Source organism: Chelonoidis abingdonii, chromosome 2 (assembly GCF_003597395.2).
Source record: "Chelonoidis abingdonii isolate Lonesome George chromosome 2, CheloAbing_2.0, whole genome shotgun sequence".
Taxonomy (NCBI): Eukaryota; Metazoa; Chordata; order Testudines; family Testudinidae; genus Chelonoidis; species Chelonoidis abingdonii.
Genome location: NC_133770.1, coordinates 93254987 through 93274336, shown reverse-complemented (window position 1 = coordinate 93274336; position 19350 = coordinate 93254987). Strand labels below are relative to the sequence as shown.

Here is a 19350-nt window from a genome sequence, read left to right as displayed (position 1 = left end):
TACCCCCCAGCTTTGTGTCATCCGCAAACTTTATTAGCACATTCCCGCTCTTTGTGCCAAGGTCAGTAATAAAAAGGTTAAATAAGATGGTCCCAAAACCGATCCTGAGGGACTCCACTAGTAACCTTCCTTCCAGCCTGACAGTTCACCCTTCAGTACGAACCCGCTTGGAGTCTCCCCTTTAAACCAGTTCCTTATCCACCTTACAACTTTCATATTCATCCCATCTTTTCCAATTTAACTAACAGTTCCCCATGTGGAACCGTGTCAAATGCCTTACTGAAATCGAGGTAAATTAGATCTACCGCATTTCCTTTGTCTAAAGTAATCTGTCACCTTCTCAAAGAAGGAGATCAGGTTGGTTTGGCACGATCTACCATTTAGTTAAATCCATGTTGCAATTCGTCCCAATTACCATTGACCTCAATGTCCTTAACTACTTTCTCCCTTTAAAATTTTTTCCAAGAGTCTTACAATCTACTACAGACGTCAAGCTAACAGGCCTATAGTTACCCGGATCACTTTTTTCCCTTTCTTGAAGATAGGAACTACCGTTAGCAATTCTCCAGTCGTACGGTACAACCCCCGGTTTACCGGATTGATTAAAAATTCTCGCTAAAACGGGCTCGCAATTTCATGCGCCAGTTCCTTTAATATCCTTGGATGGAGATTGTCCGGGCCTTCCGATTTTGTCCCAGCTGTTTAATTGCTGTTCAAGTACTTTTGGCACTCTTGGTGAACCTCAGATGCGAATATGGTTATATCCACCTCCATATCCTCATTCCCGTTTATCATCCCTCCATCATCCCTAAACTCCTCACTAGTCTTATTAAAGACTGAGGCAAAGTACTTATTTAGATATTGGGCCATGCCTAGGTTATCCTTAACCTCCATTCCATCCTCAGTGTATAGCGGCCCCACTACTTCTTTCTTTGTTTTCTTCTTATTTATGTGGCTGTTTCATCCAGAACAATTTACAAACTTGGAATTGAATCCTGTAACCCCTTAATCATTTGATCAATCCCACTGAAGACAATGGGACTATTTGCATGACTATGGACCACTTTTGAGGTAAGAGTTTCAGGAGTCTGTTCTGTTCATATGAAGCAGAGGTTGGAAACCTTTCAGAAGTGGTGTGTCAAGTCTTCATTTATTCACTCTAATTTAAGGTTTTGCGTGCCAGTAATACATTTTACCGTTTTTAGAAGGTCCCTTTCTATAAGTCTATAATATATAACTAAACTAGTGTTGTATTTAAAGTAAATAAGGTTTTGAAAATGTTTAAGAAGCTTCATTTAAAATTAAATTAAAATGTAGATCCCCCCGGACCAGTGGCCAGGACCCGGGCAGTGTGAGTGCCATGGGTGGGCAACCTACGCGTGCCATAGGTTGCCTTCCTGGTCTAGACTGTCTAGCCCTTGCCTAGAAGCGTAGCTTGGAGGCAGGAGTAAGGAGTTTCTGCTTTAGGTGGTTTGAGTAAAAGCGGAACAAAATTTCAATAACTTCACTCTTATTACTGCTCTAGGGTTCATGGTATCCCAAATGAGGCAAGCGGTTGCGCAAGCAGAAATCATTTCTTGCTGGTACTGCACTCATGGGAGGGACACAAGGGGGAGCATGTGACTCTGCCCCACCTCCAGCCTGTGGCCTCGCCTTCTGCCAAGTGAAGCGAAGTACGTTCTCACTGAGAAAGACGATGTTTGAAGTCACATGGACAAGTTACATGTCCATCACTCCCACCCATATTCTAGTTAGAACATTCACAGGAAAAGCTATTAAGTGTAGACAAGCGTTTTCCAGGGTCCATTGTGAGTGAAGTGTTCCTTAATGGGCCATTCAACTTGACTTGTCCCTTCATGTGCTGGCTAAATACTTTGTGGGCATACCATAGGAGCAAACGTAGTAAATATAGCTAATATTCATAACTTCAGATACCAAGATGATACTTGCATAGAAATAGCATAACCCTAAATACCAGCTATTTCATGTACACGACTATTCCCAAAAAAGATTCTGAAAAATCACACCACATAAGCTACACCAGCATAACCGTACTACAGAGCCCTGCACCCTGGGGAGTGTCTACTCTGTCCCCTGAGGTTACATGCCTTGATGGCCAATGAGTTGCCATATGCTCCTTCCTTGTCCTGCTGATGAAACTTGAGCCCACCCTGTCACCCAGTGCAGAGCCCTCACATCTAGCTGCCTGAAGCTGCTGTTGTAATTGCAAATAAGCTTGCAGCCGCTGTCTAATACCGTCAATGCCCCCCACTGAAGGTGCTACCCCTAGGTGGGTCTGCCCAGGCTTCTCGACCTTCCACTCCTGGGCCCAGAGTATTTAAAATCCCAATCGGCTGACTCCTGTTCCCCTTAGGTGAACTCATTGAGTGACTGGCTGAGCACAGTCCCTGCACCTGACTGTGGCTCCTGCAACTGCCACCCTTTGCCAGGCTGGAACGCCAGATACTACCTCTGCCACCCATTTCCCCAGCCTCTGTGTGGTCACGCCCGGGATTAGCATTACCACCATCTCTTGTGTTAGGAGGAAGAAAACATCCTGGTTTTTTAGGTGACTTTGTGCCCCTTGAAGTGTTGTAATGCTGTAGAGAAAACCTCAGAAACAACTAGGGTGACCAGATGCCCGATTTTATAGGGACAGTCCCGATTTTGGGGTCTTTTTCTTATATAGGCTCCTACTACCCCCCACCCGTCCCAGTTTTTCACATTTCCTGTCTGGTCACCCTAGAAACAACATCACTGACCATTTGCTGCACATCTTAGTTGACCAGCCCATTAATGCACACAGACTGCTTACCTGAATGCGTGGACACTTTCCTATGATCATTTTCCTCCCTTAGTCCATGAGGCTGCCCTGGGTTATGCCTGGGTTTATTAAACACACCACCCTGGGCAGTAGCAGTCTTCAGACTTGTGAGCCCTCTTGCTCCTGTTGCAATACTGTCTGTCTTGGATTTCCTTCCAATCCATGGGCTCCCTTGGGGCTGCTCAGCCTGTGCCTGTCCTCTTTCCAGCAAAGGTATAGGCACATGAGCAGCAAGCAGCACACAGCCATGAAACAGGTAATTTTCCTTGCCTTATTCCCTTTTCCCTCCTGCCTCCCATGTTAATTGTCCCTTGCCTTGCTCCCTCCCCTTCCCAGGAAATGAGTGAAATGAGAGGAGAGGCCAAACCCATGCTGATGTTTATATAGTACAGACCTGTTTACCCGAGGATGTCGGGAGTTAAGCCGTCACGACCATGTGTTAACAGATCGTGGGTTAAGAGGGCCTTGCTGAACAACATGTCTATGATTTACTTAGAAAACAACACTGTTATTTTCTGCTCTTTCTGGTTCGCATTTTTTTTCTTTCTTAGGAAGTCTGTCATTTGCTGCAGATGAATGATTTTGATATTTTCCGCATTTCCTCCTCCATAAATCTTACAACAGTTTCTACAGCACTAAGTGCTTCTGTGGGCGAAATTTTGACCTTTTCAATGACATCCTCGTCATTGTCATTTAGGCCTGCGTTATTAGAATTCTCACCATCACTTTCACAATCTGACATAGCCTCACAGCCAGTTAATATTTCTTCCTCAGACAGAAATTCTGAAGTTGGACAATCTTCATCCATCTCCAGCCACTTGGTAACGATTTCCGGCAACGTATCCAAACTAAGATCTTTTATCATTTGAAAGAGTTTACCTTTATCCTCTTTTGTCTGCATGCGTGTTTATAGGACATCTTCTTCCAAAAATCCTTCGAAGTCTGGCTCTGAATCAGTGCCACTACTGGAGTTTTCCAAGTCTGAGCCGTCTTTGACAGAAAAGGCATCACCAAGAGCCTTCATCCAGCAGTTTTCAATGGACTTTTGTTTTACTCCATCCCAAGCTTTTTTAACTAAATAAATAATTTCCTTCATGTTTAACTGTTTCAGGAATTCGGAAATGAAGACGTGCATGACACGATTGCTGAAATCAGCTCCAGTCGACAAATTGTTTTTAAAATTCTGAGTAATGCCCTGGTTGAATTTTTGATGTTGTGTTGAATGGTAGGTATAGCACTTGAATTTTTCCATCGCTCGATACCAGTGATTCAGCTGAAGAGGGGCTGGACAATTGTCAAGTAGCAAAAGTGCTTTGGCTTTGAGTTTCTTCGACTGCAGATGCTTATGAACCACTGGAACAAAGCTGTTGTGGAATCAGTCATCGAAAATGCGTCTCACCATCCAAGCATTTTTGCTGTTAGCATATATTACTGGCAGTTTGGGTCTATTGAGCTGATTAAAACAGCGAAGGTTATGAAAGTGGCCAACGAGAAGAGGGGCAAGCTTATGGCTACCCGTCTTATTACTACAAAAAAGAAGTCACACAATCTTTTATCTTTTTAAATCCAGCTGTTTTCTGTGTCTCATAATTAAAGGCTAAAGTCTTATCAGGTAGCAGTTTTGCAAATAAAGCTGTTTCATCACAATTATAAGCCTGTTCTTCATGGTAGTCTTCATTTTGTAAAATAGATTTTAACTTGGCGGGAAACGCGTCTGCAGCTGATTCATCAGCTGATCAGCTTTCTGCAGAAATTGGTACCTGCGCTATGCCATGAAGCTTTATAAAACGACTTATAAACCGCTTGCTGGCTTGGAATGATTCATCCCCCGTTAAATTTCCAAATTTTGTCATTTGGGCTTGAAGAATTGGCCGACTTAGCAGCATTCCTTTCAGGCTTTCCTGAGCAAACCATGTGTGCGTGGCTTTGTCTATTGTGGGTTTTGCTGAATAGTGCACACGTTTTCACTTAAGCCCCGCTGCAGAATCGATATTTTGTACAAAGCCATTCAGTTTAGATTAGTTTTTTAGCCATCTTCGGAGAGTAGATTTGGTAATCCCAATATCTTTTGAAACTTTGGCCTGGGTTTCTCCGCTGTTTACTTGATCTATTGCAGCTAGATTTTCTTCTACAGTGTAGGAACGCTGACGCTTGCCCTCTGCCATTATATTAGGTCTACGGTCAAAATTTTCTAATGTAGTATATATATTACTATATAACTACTATATATTATATATATCTCTAGCACGACAATGACTAAGCATGCGTGATACATCTTTAGTAATATCAGTAAAGACGTACAACACATTTCCGCTCCGCACTTCCCGTTGATTTCTATGTCAGTGAGTTAGTGAGCAAATCTGTAGCGCTACATAGCAAGTTCCTGTACCGCGTGTTAACGAGTCGTTAAATAGGTAGCACTGGGAGGCATGGCGCTACTGTGCTTTAAGCGGATTGGTGGGTAAACGGGTCTGTACTGTAACTCCTCATTCCTAGGTGATGAGTCATCCACCGCACTGACTGCTTTTCTCCTGGCCAACCAGAAAACAATCCCCCCACCACCACCCTGCTTAAAGTGCAGGGTGGTAACTATGATCTTTCCTTGTTATGTTGTACTTGCATATTTTGCGTCCTTGCCAAGTCCCCTTCCCTGACTGCAGCTTGCAGCCTGCCTACTAAAGAATTGCAAGGCCGGCTGGTACTTGAAACAGTTAAAGTTTCCTTGCCTTGCTCTATACCCCTGCCCCCTATGCATGTTGAATTCCTTGCTTGTTTACTTTGCAAATGCTGATTGCTTCACCTTACTTGCAAATTCACTCTCCCTGGCTGCAGCTTCCAGCCTGCCTGGGGGTGAAAGAACCTGGGGCAGAGGACACTAGTCCCCCTTCTTTGCACTGTCCTTTCTGTGTAATTTGCCTGTGCCTGCACTTCCCTATCTCTGGGGTCGGATTAAGACCTTTAGAGGTCCTAAGCACTAAAAAGATTATGGTGCCCCCCGCATATGTAATTCAAAATAAAAACAATACTATATCGTAAAATAAAATTTTATTTTTCGAAATGACACAAAAATTATATGTATGCTGAAATTAAAATAGCTTCTTTCTAGATTTTCTGATTGCAAAATTCTGGATAAATTCATCGAAGCTGACTCAATGAAGCATGTCTGCTTCCATACACAATAGGGAAAGTGTCCTGACACATTGTTGTTCTCTGAGGGTGTTTTATTCTGTTCAGCTGAGAAAAAGAGCGTTCTGCGAAGCAGTTAGTAATCATCAGTGTTAGAAAAATATGTAGTGCGAGCTCTACATTTGGAAATACATATTGTGTATCTTTCCACATCTTTCAATATTGTGTCACGAAGGTCAATGTGACTGAATTTCATTTTACCTGTTTCATTAAACTTTGCGTGCATATAACAGTGGAACTGCTGTATTTCTCCACAGAGATTCATGTTCACGTCAACAGGGTATGAGTCAACTAGCTTTTGGAAACCTTGTGAATATTGTTTGTCAGATAAGTCATATCATTTAGAAAAGAAAATCCACTTGATACGTCTTTGTACACTTCACCTCTCCTCTTCACTTGAGCTTCAAATATATCAATTATAGCGTAGTGTGTAGATACGCAAAATTTGTCTCTAGGATTCAATGCTGTTTCTGTTGCACTGCTGTCATTTGCTTGTTTTTTCCTGATTTGCTTGCGGGACTGGGCTTCTTTGTAGTTAGTATCAGGCAAGATATCTTTTGATATGTCTTCAAATCTTTCAAAATCATCCTTCAAAGTGTGTAAGTAGTCTGCTAATGATTGACAGACGTCTGCACATTTTCAAATCCAATTCTTTTTCTTGGAAAGCTTGACTTGTGTGGTAAAAGTGTTGTAATATTTCATTCCACGTGGTCAATATGACTACAACCCTAGTTCTTGCATCTTGTTTGCAATGTTTTCTGCTTCTCGTATAATTTCTCCCTTTTCTGATTGGTCTTCAGCTATACTTAGTAATGCATCCACAATCTTTGAGTAGGACTCCAGAATTGTACTTTTTGCCACCGCATATGCCTCCCAGCGATTATTAGAGATTTCAAAACACAATCATTGCCCAAATATTTTTAAGAACTGGCCACCGGTGTGTTGAGGCAGAGAAAAATGTATAAAGTAACTGGACTGTTGAGAGAAACTTTACTGCCACCGGACAACAATCAACAGCACTGCAGCCAACAAGATTGAGAGAGTGTGCAGCACATGGTATGAATATGGCATATTTGTTCTGTTCTAAAAGCTTCTTCTGCATTCCTTGATAACGCCCTGACACGTTGGCAACGTTGTCATAAGACTGACCTCTGCACTTTCAGAAATCTATTTTGCAAACTTGGCACAGATAATGCAGTACTTGATTTGCTATTTCTTCACCAGTGAGTTCATCACATATTGTCTTGGATAAGTATGAAGGGTTACCTTTACCGGCATTCCCATATTTTGAAATATGGCCTGCCAAAAATGGCCACAAGCTCCAACAATCCCAAGAAATTTCCATTCTGCAATGATCTAAATGTGTTATTTGATCCCTGGAAAGGCAGACCACATTCAGCTAATGTTTGAATAACAGCTATAACACACTATAAGATATGTTGCCAGTATTCACGCTCCTCTTTAATTTGTTCTTCCAATTTTTGTGTCAATCCAAAGCCCTGTCTTCAATTTAAATATGTCAACATTGAATCTCTGTGAGTTGTGCTATTTTCATGTTCTTCAATTAAAACAGTATTCCACCAGTCACTAAATCCATCTGCAGCAAACCAGGATGTTGAAGGTTTATATGCAAAAAGTTTGCAAACCAAACAGTACACAGACCCTGTTGATGGTGAATACAGTAGCCATTCTTGAGTGTATTTATCATTCACTTTCATGCTGAAAAATATTTTTTGTGGACAATATCTTGTTCGTTTGCCACTGGTAAAAGTCCGACGTCATTTGTTCCACAATCTATCCAGTAAGCTACATCATCAGTACTGAAATCAACCCACATACCAGGATCTTTTCTCCTATTATTTACACCATGAGCAGGTTCAGTCTCTGACACATCCACACCTTCTAGAACAATGTCTGTTTTACCACCAGGAGTAGGATGATCAGTTACAGTCGCTGATTTCCTTGCATTATTTCGATCTACGTTAGCAGGATGCCCCCCTGATTTAGGTGGGGATAAGTAATAAAAAGAGAACAGAAAAATGGGGGAAGTGCGTATAGTGGAGTGTAAGGAAGTCTAACAAAGTTCTGATTTCTCCCATGATGACTACTTTGATGCTTTCTTTGAAATATCAAATATCAATTTTTTTCAAAAAAAAAATCATATTGTTTTTGGTGCCCCAAGCACGTGCTTAGTCTGCTTATTGGGTAATCCAGCCCTGTCCTGGAGCAATCCTGCCTACACAGCCTGCCTGTGGCTGGAAGTATCTGGGGCAGGGGACGCTAGTTCCCCTTCTTTTCACTGTCTCCTTCTGTGTAATTTGCCTGTGCCTGCCCTTCCTTGTCTCTGGGGCCAGGGAAGGGGGGTAACAGCCTCCCCCCCCCCATTTTCCCAAGCTTACCCTTCTCTGTGCCCCTGGAACCATGCTGTTTCCATAACTGGTTGCTGCTTTTTTGGAGCCATGCTGCTTCCACATGGTCCTGCAGCAAGCCTTAGAACACCAGCCTGTTCCTGTTCTGCTGGCTTCTTCGCTGCTTTCGCATAGAGACTTGCCCCACCTAGCTTTCATATCTTTATGCACGTTCCGGGAGTGGGAGGGTAGGGGGTTGAACAAACAGATGCTTTGAAAAGTTTTGGCCTGTTCGACGGAATTACAAAACCATAACTGCAGAAGTGGGCAATGAACCATGTTTTACTTTCTTATAAGGTGTGGTTATGACATGGGATAAAATATCTAGATAGGTTAATTACATGAGCAGGAGGCATGTCTCCTGCTCCAGCCTATGAAGGGTTAAAACTCATGCTCAGTTCTTTGGGTTTGGCTTCAACAACAAATTAACACAAAACATCAAACTGAACCTGGGGTTACAGTGAACGAGAAGCTGGATATGAGTCAACAATGTGCCCTTGTTGTCAAGAAGGCTAACGACATATTGGGTTGCCTTAGTAGAAACATTGCCAGCAGATTGAGGGAAGTGATTATTCCTCTCTCTTCAGCACTGGTGAGGCCACATCTGGACTATTGCATCCAGTTTTGGGTCCCCACCGACAGAAAGGATGTGGACAAATTGGAGAGAGTCCAGCGGAGGGCAATGAAAATGATTAGAGGGCTGGGGCACGTGACTTATGAGGAAAGGCTGGGGGAACTGGTCTTATTTAGTTTGCAGAAAAGAAGAGTGAGGGGGGATTTGATAGCAGCCTTCAACTACTGAAGAGGGCTTCCAAAGAGGATGGAGCTAGGCTGTTCTCAGCGGTGGCAGATGACAGAACAAGGAGCAATGGTCTCAAGTTGTAGTGCAGGAGATCTAGGTTGGATATTAGAAAAAACTATTCACTAGGAGGATAGTAAAGCACTGGAATGGGTTACTTAGGGAGGTGGTGGAATCTCCATCCTTAGAGGCTTTTAAGGCCCGGCTTGACAAAGCCCTGGCTGGGATGATTTAATTGGGGTTGGTCCTGCTTTGAACATAGGGTTGGACTAGATGACCTCCTGAGGTCTCTTCCAACCCGAATATTCTGTGAAGCAAAGTCCTTTCACTACATCATGTCTAACAAGAACCAAACTATCACCAAAGTTTAGTTCTAACTTTAATTCAAGACAAATTCTGCTAATAAGAATGCTGTTATAACCTTTTCTGTCCAAAATGCCAGTATATTTAACAAAATAAATCTAGTCATTTATAAACAACCCAGCCCAAATCTCCATGCTAATTACTGTGATTTTAGTACCATATTTTCTTACTTTAAAAAAGCCTCTCTCCTCTGGGCAGTGTGAGAGTCATACAAACAAAAGATAATGACCAACTGACTCTACAGAGGAAACAATTAAACTGGTTATACAGAAAATGCTGTCAAATATACAAAGTAAATAGACTGAAGAGAGAGAGATTTATTTGCTCTCCTTCTGTTACAGTAGTTCTACATATAACTTCCAACAATAGTAGATTTAAAAAGAGGGAGAGGGATAGCTCAGTGGTTTGAGCATTGGCCTGCTAAATCTAGGGTTGAGAGTTCAATCCTTAGGGACTGGGGCAAAACCAGTACTTGGTCCTGCTAGCGAAGGCAGGGGACTAGACTCAACAACTTTTCAGGGTCCCTTCCAGTTCTATGAAATAGGTATATCTCCATATATTATTACCAAAAAAAATTCAGTCAGAAATGTGATCTTGAGTTGATTGCCCAAACAAGTATAAAGCCAGAATGTCAGATCAAACATAGTTCAACTATTTTATTCTGATCATATTCTTAGGTCTCAAACCAGCAACTCTCAGGACACAAGAGGACTGCTTGTCTATGCAAAGCCGCAATGACTTCAATATGTGCAGCGTTCCATCCATGTAGTGAATCAGACTCTGTTTGATAGTTCTTTTAAAAATCAGATTCAATAATGCTATTTAAAAGCATCTCAGAGCCATACACCTACCAGGAGGCAACAACAAGGCAGGCTGGAGATGACAGACTAATCAGGTTTCCTAGCAGAAAGATATGAAATGCTAAGAAAGTGACTGCTTGGGAGACAAAAGAGGAACATGCCTTGGGACAGGGATGACTCAAGCAATATGGACTCAGGTAGTAACCAACATTGGAGTTTTTCTGTTGTTTTCTGGCAGGATAACACCAAATAACACCAAACTAGGCTTATTTGTTTTTACTACTTTTATTGTAGCTCTTGCATTCTGAAACCTTCAGGAAATAATAACCTTTGAGGAAGGACATGGTCAGCCTCAGATTATTTTGTTGTGACTGTTTCACCAGCCAAACCATTCCCACCAGTTTACAGTGCATCATAAAATATTTATACAAGTGATGAACTATAAAATATTTTCACATGAACTATAAAATATTTACACTATCCACATCAGTTTGGAAAGAACGATGTGCTGTTACTTTGGTGTGACCCAGGAGTAGAAATTCTGTGGCTTTAGATCAAATAAAACCATTGCAAATCATCTGAAAACTTGCAGTGAACATTAGGTTAAACAAATTCAGTTTCCTGGTCTCTTGGCTGATAAATGTAAAATACAGCTTATGTGCTTGAAACTAAGTTTTAGTAACAATGTAGTGGGTTCATAAACAAACAGCACTGACCTGTCTGTAAGTTCCTTCTAGCAAGGTGTCCAGATGTTGAAGGGGAGCAGGTGTTTTGTCTTTGAATCGAGTTAGTAATCGTCGTTCAATAGCTCTAAATTGTATGGCTCTTTCAGACAACAGTTCTTCAAATTTTTCAGCATTCAAGCGAAGCTACAATTGATAGAGTTTCAAAAATTTAGATACACAATCTGATCCAGTACATAGATTTTTGCCTTCAAAACACACATTTATAATGAAATGGTAGAACAATAATAAAATTCTTGGAAAATTTAAAAGTATTTATAAATTCAAATAGCCACCTTCTATGGTCACAGTAACTATATGCAGCTTCTATTGGTGTGGTTAATTTCACAATCATCATGAGATCTACCAACCGGTTGCAATAATGCCAGCTATTATTGAGACCGAAAATAATTTTTGACAGCCACAGTAATCTGTGATAAGGCACAAAAATCTCATCATGAGGTCTTATAACAGGATTAAAATTAACTCATCACCACTGGCATATGAGGACTTCTCCTTAGTTCATTATGCTGTGTCTGTGGCACATACATATAACATATTCAATATAATACTCGCTGCATAAAAAGAGAAGGGTTCTGACTGTCTTTGAACATGATTTAAAGTAATAAATTCTGCCTTTGCTGAGATTAGATTTTCTCTTTTTGGGGAAACCTTCCCACTCCTACGCCAAATATCCGGAGGTCAAGTGTTGGAGCCAGCTTTCTTGAAATAACCACAAAAACTTGGCAAAATTATATATCAAATATCCAGACAATAAAATTCATACAGCTATCTGTATAATGATCTATTTTATTTTCCAGCACAACAATCACATAACAGAAAGACATTCTAAAAATTGGCTCTCTGGCAGTAACTGAAGTTCTCCAAATAGGTACTTTCTTCCATATGATTGGCACACTGCAAATACCAGAAGTCAGCAAAATAAACATTGCAAGACAGGCTGCTTCCAGGACATGGGCAATATGACATTAGTCTTCCCTAATGTTTCTCCAATGACCATAAAAGAGGAATGGCAAAAAGGAGGCTGGCATAACATAAGATATAAACCACGATACATGGATAATCAACATGATATCCACATAGAACAGCTCAGGAAAGCTAGAGCAAACTAAGCAGTATCCTTGAGAGTGGGAGGAAATAAAGAGGGAATTAGAAAATCTCAGATGATACTCTTGCAGTGCACCGAAAAAAAAGGGGAGGGGTCTGTCAAAATTAATGGAGAGGGAAGCATGAGGATTGCCTTGATAACACAGAACAGAATTTTGCTCTGTTCAAGAGACAGGAGACTCTTTAATCAGATAATAAATACTGCAGCACCAGCCATCAGAATAGACAAAGGCTATCATTGGTGGCTAACTTACTATATTCACAATCACACCAGTTTTTCAAACTTCAAATGTATTTAGGCTTATTTAGGCTTCAAGATTTATTTAGGATTGGACAAAGTTCACCCATTAACAACATTCAACCTTCTATTTTTATCTCTCTAGGTTTGATCCTATTCTGATTATAGTTAATGTGAGTTTTGGTAGCTTCACTGGGAGCAGAATTGGGCTGGCCGATACAAGATTTACAAACATTATAACTAGATGCTAGAGAAAACGTAATAAAATATCAAAATGATATCACAGAAAACAGGCTTGTGATCCAACTCAACCACTTGGAGGAAACAAAATGAAGCAGGGATGTGCCCTGGAAACTTAAAATTTAGGCAAAGAAAAATAGATGTCTGCATAGTTTCAGGCACAGAGACTCTCTCTTTTCTGTTTGCTCAGCACCCAAGACAATGAGCCCTAATCTGGATTACTAGTTTGGGGCAACTACTAGAACATAAATGATTAATAATAATTCTAGCCTTTTCAGAATTTACTGAGTAGCACTCACAGTACTTTTACACTCACTAAAGATTTAATAAATTAAACAAATAAAAATGTTACATTATTTAGAATATAGTAACGCTCGTGCTTTGGCATCTATGGGTGTTTCAGGACTGTTGCTTTCTCTCATGCAAGAGAACTTCAATTTCCAAATGGCAGCACACTACAGCCAAAAAAAGGGAAAACTCTAGGGCTATGAACTATAATACATTATGAGCCATATCCCATTATTGCCAATGGATACAAGACATATGAGCTGTGTTTTAGATTAGCCATTAAAGAAAATAATCATACTCAGAAGAGTTAGCCAGTGACTAAAAAGGAAAATTACACTTGATTATAAGTGAGTTTTTAAACCATTTTTGGAGCCATGTGTCAAATAAACCCCATGCAGATTGAAATGATACTCCAAGGCACAAATATTTTTGCCCACTTTTTCTTGGTTTTGACTCATTTTGGTCACCACTATTTTTCTAAAAATTGGTCAGGTGGAAGCAGAAGCACACTTAAGCAACTCATTTTGCAAAACTACTGAGGGACTCTGAAGTTAGGCTCGGGCCCACACAGAGCCTTCCGAAATGTTACAGTATCCTGACTGGAACTTATGTCTTTCTCCATGATGGCCCCATGTCTCAGAGTGATGTGACAGCACCACAGGACTTAAAAAAATTATCTTTAATTTGTATGTTCACGTGTCACCACCTTTGCCCCATATATAGTATTTCAGTGGTTCTCTACCAGGGGTCCAGGGCCCCCTGCGGGGCCGCGAGCAGGTTTCAGCAGGTCCACCAAGCCGAGCTAGTGTTAGACTCACTGGGGCCCAGGTCAGAAAGCTAAAGTCCCACTGCATGGGGCTTAAGTCTGGGGCCCTGAGCCCTTCCACCTGCGACTTAAGTCAAAGCCTGAGCAACTTAGCTTCCTGGGGGCCACTGCAGCATGAGGCTCTAGGCAATGGCACTGCTTGCTACCCCTTGTCATAGCTTTCCTACTCAGATCTGAACCTTAGAGTTCAGAAAATAAGATGCTAGCACAAAACCTCCAAGCTTAATTACCAGCTTAGATCTGATATCGCTGCCACCAGACAGGAATTTCAGTGCCTGCCTCACTCTGGTCTCCCCAAAACCTTCCCTGGGGGACCCAAAGACTCAGATGCCCTGAGTCTCACAACAAAGGGAAATAACCCACTTCCCTTCTCCCTCTTTACCTCCTCCCAGGCTTCCCCTCCCTGGGTTACCCTGGAAGATTACTGTACTTAAACTCCTTGAATTACAAAACAGAGAGGACAATTCACCTTCCCCCCTCCTTCTTTTCCCCCCACCAATTCACCCCAACACAAGAAAACAGGAACCATGACTTCCAAGGAAGAACAAATCAAAAACGCAGAGCACAGGTGACAAATGGAAAAAAAAGAAAGAGGTCAAGTGGAAAGAAAAGGAAGAAAACATCAAACAGGCAGCCCATAAAAGAGAACAAGTCAAAAATGCAGCTCACCAAAGAAAACAACAAGAAAAAGAGGTGGCCCACAAAAGAAAACATGAATAAACAGCCTTATTCAAAAAGAAATACAATTTAAAACAATTCAGCAACTACACACATGTAAATACAACTTGGAAACAGAAGATTAGAAAACCTGAAGGTAGAGAGATCCTCTCTCAAAGCCGAGAGAGCACTAGAACAGAACAAAGAACCCACACCCAAAAACTTCCCTCCCTGAGCTTTGAAAAATCCGGTTTCCTGATTGGTCCTCTGGTCAGGTGTTTGGTTCCCTTTGTTAACCCTTTACAGGTAAAAGAAACATTAACCCTTAGCTATCTGTTTATGCCACCCCCTAACGCTGGTACTGGCTTTTATATGCAGAAAACTAGTTGTTGTGGTGCAGGTGGGCCATGGAGTTTTTATAGCATGTTGGTGGGGGGCCTCAGAGAGAAAAAAAGTTGAGAACCCCCGTGATATTTTACCTTTGAAAAGAAACAGTATTCAAAGAGCTCTCTCTTTCATGCAGCTTGCCAAATTCTAACTTACCTGGGGCAGTGGGTAGTACATTTGGTTCGGTTTATTTTATTTTTTATTTAATTTACACAAGCTAGCTAAAATATTGGGATTTTTATCATCATGGTCAAGAGGGAAATTGTGCAGAGTTTGTGCCTGGGCCAACGAATGTGTGTGATGATTTTGTAATGCTGCCTTAACAAAAGAAGTAACTGGAAGTCAATATTTTTCAGTCTAAAGGAACTGGTTAACAAAATGAGTCAGTCAAAACAAATGTTCATGGCTTCAATATCATGGCATTAAATTGTTAAAAATAGCAAATGTAAATTGGCACATCACCAGTAACAAATTCCAGAGCGAGTCTCACCATTAAAATGAAGTGAATAAGTGAGGAATTCAGAGCCAGATTATGGTCAGCTCCTGTCCACATGCACAATGTGGAGAGTACACTGAGTATCATCCCCACTTGTATCACTTACCCAGTGAAACCATATGCTCCCCAGTCACAAGGGTTGCTCAAGGCTAACGAATGTCCAGAAATTAAACACAGAATAATGGTTTTTAGAATAATTTTCAACAACTGTACATTTTTGACAGTAATGGCTAAAATAGTGTGACTTCAAGCACTAGAGAATTTTAGGCTTTATTATATTTAAACATCACTGACTTAAATAATTTTGTATTCAAAAAATAACTTCCATAATAAATAAATGCTTACCACTAATACAGACCTTTTCACCTTCAAAGACCTTTATAAAAAAGTTAATTAATCTTAATAGCTCTGAGATGTAGGTGTGACAGATATGGCAATTTCCTGCCATATCCTTGGGAGACCTCACTGAATTAGTTTAAGTCTTTTCAGAATCCACTGTATTAATGGGTTTTATATGATTGTGGGATGGGATTGCATATAACTTCTCACCAGTGGGATGGGGTGGGTGGGAAATGGGACATATGTTAGACCTGTGGGTTCAAAGGACTATACTGAACAATGTGCCAGACAAGAAGGGACTTTGGGAACAAAATTTATTAAGTGGTTTTCCTGGGGAATGTCTAGCAGTGGTTCTCAAACTTTTGTACTGGTGACCCCTTTCACATAGCAAGTCTCTGAGTGTGATACCTCCCCCACCTTATAAATTAAAAACACTTTTTATATATATTTAACACCATTATAAATGCTGGAGGCAAAGCAGGGTTTGGGGTGAAGGCTGACAGCTTGCAACCCCCCTCCCGCCCCCGTGTAATAGCCTCATGACCCCTTTTGATTATACAAAAAAATGCCTTTTGAAGTTATACCCTGAGGAATGGGTCACCTGCTATATGAGACCAAGATGACAGGCCCAAGCTTTAGAAGAGAAAAATCAAACTATTCATGGTTGTTCTGGTTCTGAGTTAGAGACAGTTATGAACTTGTAACCGCTGGGAAAACCCCTTTGTGGATTTTGAAGAACTGATACCCACCAGAGCCCAAATTTGGAGTTAGGGTGACCTCTGGTAAGCTTTTTAGCATCCAGGTAGGTTCTTCTGTTGTTTTTAATATGTTTTGTCTGTAATGCTTTCACCTTAAGAATACATATGCTTGCTTAGAAAGAGCTGTGTGGTAAGTTGTAACTGTGGGCAATTACACTGTTCATAACCTCTAAGGAGAAAGAAAAGTAGAGATGCTAGCCTTCTAGAAAGTCTGGTTTGCTGAGGATATCACAGCAGGGGACTGTGAAGCCTGGCAAAACCCCAGTCAGGAGGGAGACACACGCAGGTCTCTACAGAAGAGAGGAGATGGCTGAGGCGCCAGGAGCCTAGAGTGAGTGCCTTTAATGGACCCTGGAAGGGGAATACAGGTGCAGTTGCCCTGAACTCTGAACTGTGAGAGTACGCAAAGACATAAATATCCATCTTCCAGATGTGAAAACTGAGACTGAGACATTAAGTGACTTGCCCAACATCACAAAGGGAGTCAAATCAGAGATAAGACATCCTGATTCCCATTCCTGAGTTCAGACCGCTAGGCAAGCCAAGCTTCAATACTGTTGCACTGCAGGCTCTAATGCACTAGATCAGAAGTCCATCATTAAGGTAGCAAGGGGTTGCCTCCGTTAACATTTGAAAAAAAACAGAAATATTGTGGTAGTGATTAGGGACAACTAATAGTGAGCAAAACTGAATATTAGAAAGTAATGATATATGTATCAACAGCTTAAATATCATGAGACATACCTCAAAATGGCGATCAATTAGTTCAAAATATTCTTGTAAAGGAACTGCACCAGAAAAGGTACAAGTGAAGTCTTTGCTATTTTGCTTCTTGAAATGTTCTTCAAGACGAAAAGTGAGTTCTTTTGTGATTAGCCAAAGGTCTTCTAATTGTTCACTCTGGATTCTATATCGCTCTTTAAAAACAAAAAACAAAACAAAAAAAGGAGTAAAGAAAGGCGAAGCCACATATAATAGTTCATATTCTGTAGATAAGTCATTATACAAAGGAATTAGTTCAAGTTGTGAAATAGTTCAAAAATCTTTAATAAAAGTCTTCATAAAAGAAACAATTTTGTTGGTGTTGTTTAAGTATTTCTCACATTTCATCTACCTAAGGTAGTTCTAAGTTACCAATCCTTGTGATTTTATCCATGTTTTTCCAACACTTAATGGTAAAATTTTGTAGCCTGATTCCCAGGTTTCTAGGACCTGAACCAGGTCAGTTGTTTTATGCAGAACAAAGTCCCCAAAATATGATTTCACCAAAATAAGTACATAACTTAAATGTACTTATTTCTGTTTAGTCCCATGTTATAGTCTTAATTCTACACGGGCAAAATCAGACTACTTGACTTTGTTGTACCACGAGCAAAGTATGATTCCCCTGATGTATGGGGACTCCTCAGGTGGCGGTATAAAGCTAATATAACTAGCTCTATGCTGTTCACTCCCACAGCCCAGGTTTAATGAGCTTTCCTGGGCAGGTTAGGATGAGAGCTCAAGCTCAAGGCACTCCATTAACAAGAGGCCAGCACAGCAATCCCTATGGAACCTCTATTAATGAAACGTTAAGTAGCCTTTAAGATGCTCTGAGTTATGGTGTGGGTCAAGAATCAGGGAAACAAACATGTAGCTCTCTCAGACCTGTATGTCCAAAGATATAGATAAAATTAACAAATTAAATTCTACCCAGAAACCATCAGGCAACAAGTATAGATCCCAGAGCAGAATGCATTGCAGTCAATTAAATTTCAGAAAAGCATCGATTATGGTATCGAAATCTGTATCTGTAAGAAACAGTTGAAAACTTCTAGGCAGGCTGATATTAAAGAGAGACCTGCCTAGATATTACTGGTAAACAGTTGTTCAACCGCAGTTAGAAATTTAATAATGCACCAAGACTGTGAACTTTAGGAATAAATGACAGATATGCACCCTCAATAAGAGGGGCAGATGTAAACCTTGCCATATCTTCCAGTTCCTTCCCCAAGTATCACTTCAGTTTTATTAGGAAGCACTGTGCTAATAGAGGTGGCATCTTTCTCTTATTTATTTATCTCATTTTTTAAAATGTATCCATCCAGTGTTCTGGGTTCGTGCACAATCTTTATAAAAACTACACAATGACATTTTACCAATATATGATAATCCCTTCAAAACTAAATCTTTCTGAGCACCATCACCCATCGATAATATTCATCCAGAAAAAACCCTGGAGAACGGATACAACTTGCAGTGTGATCAGTGTTGGCTCATTTATACTCTGATAAGTGAAGTGGGAAAGAGAAGTTACCAGCTGAAGATTCCCCATTTAAAATTCACTGACTCTAGCCTCATCATGATTAAATCAGGTAAAATGTTAAGACTGAGCACTCTTGGTGACTTAAACTGCTGCATTATCATAGAAGCAAAGTCGTGGTACCAGTGATAACCAGGCATCATTCCATTTAAGGTCCTGACAACCTTCATTTAAAATACCCATGACCATATACGGTCATGGCTATTTTATCTTGAATAATTACATTTTACATTACATTAACATTCCCACAACAGTTTCAAGCAGAAAACCATTCTTCACTTCAACTCCTAAAAAACATTGAGTTGTTTGCCTAATGAAGAATGGCTGCACATACCACCTCAAAGGTTGTTAATTTAGATAATAGGGAATTATGTCAATGTATAGAAAGAATTTGTAATGTGATCTGTGATCCTGCTGGATAAAAGGTGTTAATGTAAGAATAAAATATTAAATTGAGACAAAAAACAGTTATTGGCATTAGCACGTCATCCTTAACATCAAATTCATCTAGTTAAATAATATTTTAATAGGTTGCAGACCATACAGCTGACAGAAAAATGCTACACTTCTGATTCTACATCATATTTGT

At 40.5% G+C, this 19350-nt stretch overlaps 1 protein-coding gene across 6 annotated transcripts in view; it reads right to left on the bottom strand.

Moving 5' to 3' along the window:
- The window catches only part of BBS9 (Bardet-Biedl syndrome 9), a 498766-nt gene that overhangs the window by 344700 nt on the left and 134716 nt on the right, over window positions 1-19350 (bottom strand). For all 6 annotated transcript variants that reach the window (XM_075062584.1, XM_032778779.2, XM_032778787.2 and 3 more), the window contains 2 exons: window positions 17204-17376; window positions 11097-11249 (listed from right to left, as the gene is read on the bottom strand). In XM_075062584.1, coding sequence (XP_074918685.1) covers window positions 11097-11249; window positions 17204-17376 — 326 coding nt within the window. The remainder of the gene's footprint in view (window positions 1-11096; window positions 11250-17203; window positions 17377-19350) is intronic.